The 3,487-nt window shown below is 32.8% G+C and overlaps 1 protein-coding gene across 1 annotated transcript in view; it reads right to left on the bottom strand.

The window, feature by feature from the left end:
• Positions 1–3,487, bottom strand: part of LOTGIDRAFT_135033 (hypothetical protein) — a gene marked incomplete at both ends in the record, with an annotated part of 30,098 nt that overhangs the window by 8,515 nt on the left and 18,096 nt on the right. The window contains one exon of the mRNA XM_009068848.1: positions 877–1,065. Coding sequence (XP_009067096.1) covers positions 877–1,065 — 189 coding nt within the window. The remainder of the gene's footprint in view (positions 1–876; positions 1,066–3,487) is intronic.

The following is a 3,487-nucleotide window of genomic DNA, read 5'->3' as shown; positions in this document are numbered from 1 at the left end:
AGATTGTAAAGAGGTTTTCTAAATTTTTTATGTGTATCAGGGACACTGATAGCATCAATTTACATCATTCTAATTTTCAATCAGACGTCTGTGGTTCTTGTTAAAGAGATTGTAAAGAGGTTTTCTATATTTTCTATGTGTATCAGAGACACTGATAGCATCAATTTACACCATTCTAATTTTCAATCAGATGTCTGTGATTCTTGTTAAAGAGATTGTAAAGAGGTTTTCTAAATTTTTTATGTGTATCAGGGACACCATTCTAATTTTCAATCAGACGTCTGTGATTCTTGTTAAAGAGATTGTAAAGAGGTTTTCTAAATTTTTTATGTGTATCAGGGACACTGATAGCATCAATTTACATCATTCTAATTTTCAATCAGACGTCTGTGGTTCTTGTTAAAGAGATTGTAAAGAGGTTTTCTATATTTTCTATGTGTATCAGAGACACTGATAGCATCAATTTACACCATTCTAATTTTCAATCAGATGTCTGTGATTCTTGTTAAAGAGATTGTAAAGAGGTTTTCTAAATTTTTTATGTGTATCAGGGACACTGATAGCATCAATTTACATCATTCTAATTTTCAATCAGACGTCTGTGATTCCTGCAATTCCACTAAAACTAAGCAATTATGTTAAAGGGATTGTAAAGAACCACAGATCAAACGAATTCTGCACCTATATTAGGCTAATGAAGACAGACAATGTCATGCAGTGTGCAATGAGGGAAATTTGCCAGGACAGTGACATTAGCCTGCCCTTCTTGATTTCCAACTGTCGGGGGATGTTTTATGTGTACAGCCTGTAGTAAACGGGGCCTCAGTTTATTATCCCATCTGAACAACTAGACATTTTTTCCATTACCTACATCACTAACAGGGGGAAACTGAGTTGAAAAATCATCTCAAACAAACAATGAAAAGAGAAGACTACTAATAATCTTACCAGTGAAGAGAAGGGAATAATGTAAACAATAAATACAACTATTATAGCTACAAGTTGACTCAACCATCGATTAGACGCGATTCTTCTAGACAAAACTTTTAAACCTTTCGGTGAACACTGAAAAATACAAAAATACAATCAAAATTTAACCCTTTTAACACTGAAAAATACAATCAGACACATTTTATTTGAAAAATCTTAAAGGGACAGGTAGGCCATATTTTCATCAATCATACCTTAGTCTCATAAACGGGAGTTTTTTTTAGCTGAGACCAACGTTTAATTCTTAATTTAATCTGTACCTACTTTGGCTAATGAATAAACAAGCCAAGTTCCAACGATCCGAACTGCCAACCGAAACATAATTGGGCTAATGAAATGAAATGGAGTTTTACATCCTACTCTCTGAACCTATTTGAGCTAATGAAGACAGGTTAATAAAGATAGTGGACCACAGCCATATACGTCCACCACGGCATGTGGTAAATATTCAAGAATTTTTGGCAAGGGCAATAACTCTGCTTCCAACGGTCGAAAATAGCTCAAATTCGAACTTGATCTTCGTTTTATGAATATGTATACACATATCGAATTTCATTTGATTCCATCAAAAAATCTAGTTTTTAGAGCGTTTACAAGCAAATGTTGACGGATGGACGGACAGGGGTCCCGACAATATAGAGACAGGTTAATAATAATAGTTAAACCTTACTGAGAATGATTCAGATAAAACAAACAGTAGTAAAAGTAGAATTATCACAGCACCAACAAGAAATAACCAAATACTCAAAATAGATCTGAAAATATAAATCAAAACAGTCATATATCATTACATTGTAGACCTACTACATTCCTTATCTCGGGCAAAGTGGGAACTTAGCTATATGAAAATATTAGAGGGGTTTTTTGCAAAATTTTCATTATTAAAATAGTCCTTCAAGATACGATTGGTCAAACTGATGACGAACTTGTCCCTTTAAGGTACATGAACGGTCTTGGTTGCTGATTTTTGTTGTCGACTAGGGTCTTGTCAAGAGTTTCAACGATTGACTGTGGGTACATGAGGAGACAAAAATCTCCAGTGGGTTGTTTTCCACTATGTTGATAATCACATGAAGATCATGTAATTGAAAGGAAAATGAATCTGATTGGATGATGATGGTCTGTCTTTCAGATGATAAAAATATCAGAGACAATTATCAAACTTGTTTAATATTATAAATCCTGTCGGTGACACGATAATCTTGTTGTGGAAGCACTGGCACATGGGAGATTTTACTCAAAACTCTAATCAGCGACAAAAATCTCCGACCATGACTGTGACTGCTCGTGTGTCCGCACCTTTAACTATATATTTAGCTTTAACTAATAAGCTATATTACTGTTAATCTATTAATGAATAACAACTAATTAATCAAAACAGGATTCAGGATGAACATTAATCAGATAAGAGGATTAAAATATTTGTAATTATCCATGTTCAATAATTAGCTATATAAATTAATATTAAAGGGATTGTAAAGAGGTTTTCTATACTTTTATGTGTATCAGAGACACTGATATCATCAATTTACATCATTCTAATTTTCAATCAGACGTCTGTGGTTCTTGTTAAAGAGATTGTAAAGAGGTTTTCTAAATTTTTTATGTGTATCAGGGACACTGATATCATCAATTTACATCATTCTAATTTTCAATCAGACGTCTGTGGTTCTTGTTAAAGAGATTGTAAAGAAGTTTTCTAAATTGTTTATGTGTATCAGAGACACTGATAGCATCAATTTACATCATTCTAATTTTCAATCAGACGTCTGTGGTTCTTGTTAAAGAGATTGTAAAGAGGTTTTCTAAATTTTTTATGTGTATCAGGGACACCATTCTAATTTTCAATCAGACGTCTGTGATTCTTGTTAAAGAGATTGTAAAGAGGTTTTCTAAATTTTTTATGTGTATCAGGGACACTGATAGCATCAATTTACATCATTCTAATTTTCAATCAGACGTCTGTGGTTCTTGTTAAAGAGATTGTAAAGAGGTTTTCTATATTTTCTATGTGTATCAGAGACACTGATAGCATCAATTTACACCATTCTAATTTTCAATCAGATGTCTGTGATTCTTGTTAAAGAGATTGTAAAGAGGTTTTCTAAATTTTTTATGTGTATCAGGGACACCATTCTAATTTTCAATCAGACGTCTGTGATTCTTGTTAAAGAGATTGTAAAGAGGTTTTCTAAATTTTTTATGTGTATCAGGGACACTGATAGCATCAATTTACATCATTCTAATTTTCAATCAGACGTCTGTGGTTCTTGTTAAAGAGATTGTAAAGAGGTTTTCTATATTTTCTATGTGTATCAGAGACACTGATAGCATCAATTTACACCATTCTAATTTTCAATCAGATGTCTGTGATTCTTGTTAAAGAGATTGTAAAGAGGTTTTCTAAATTTTTTATGTGTATCAGGGACACTGATAGCATCAATTTACATCATTCTAATTTTCAATCAGACGTCTGTGATTCCTGCAATTCCACTAA

Source organism: Lottia gigantea (assembly GCF_000327385.1).
Source record: "Lottia gigantea unplaced genomic scaffold LOTGIsca_95, whole genome shotgun sequence".
Lineage (NCBI taxonomy): Eukaryota > Metazoa > Mollusca > Gastropoda > Lottiidae > Lottia > Lottia gigantea.
Note: the sequence above shows the minus strand (reverse complement) of the source record. Positions and strands in the feature narration are given on the sequence as shown.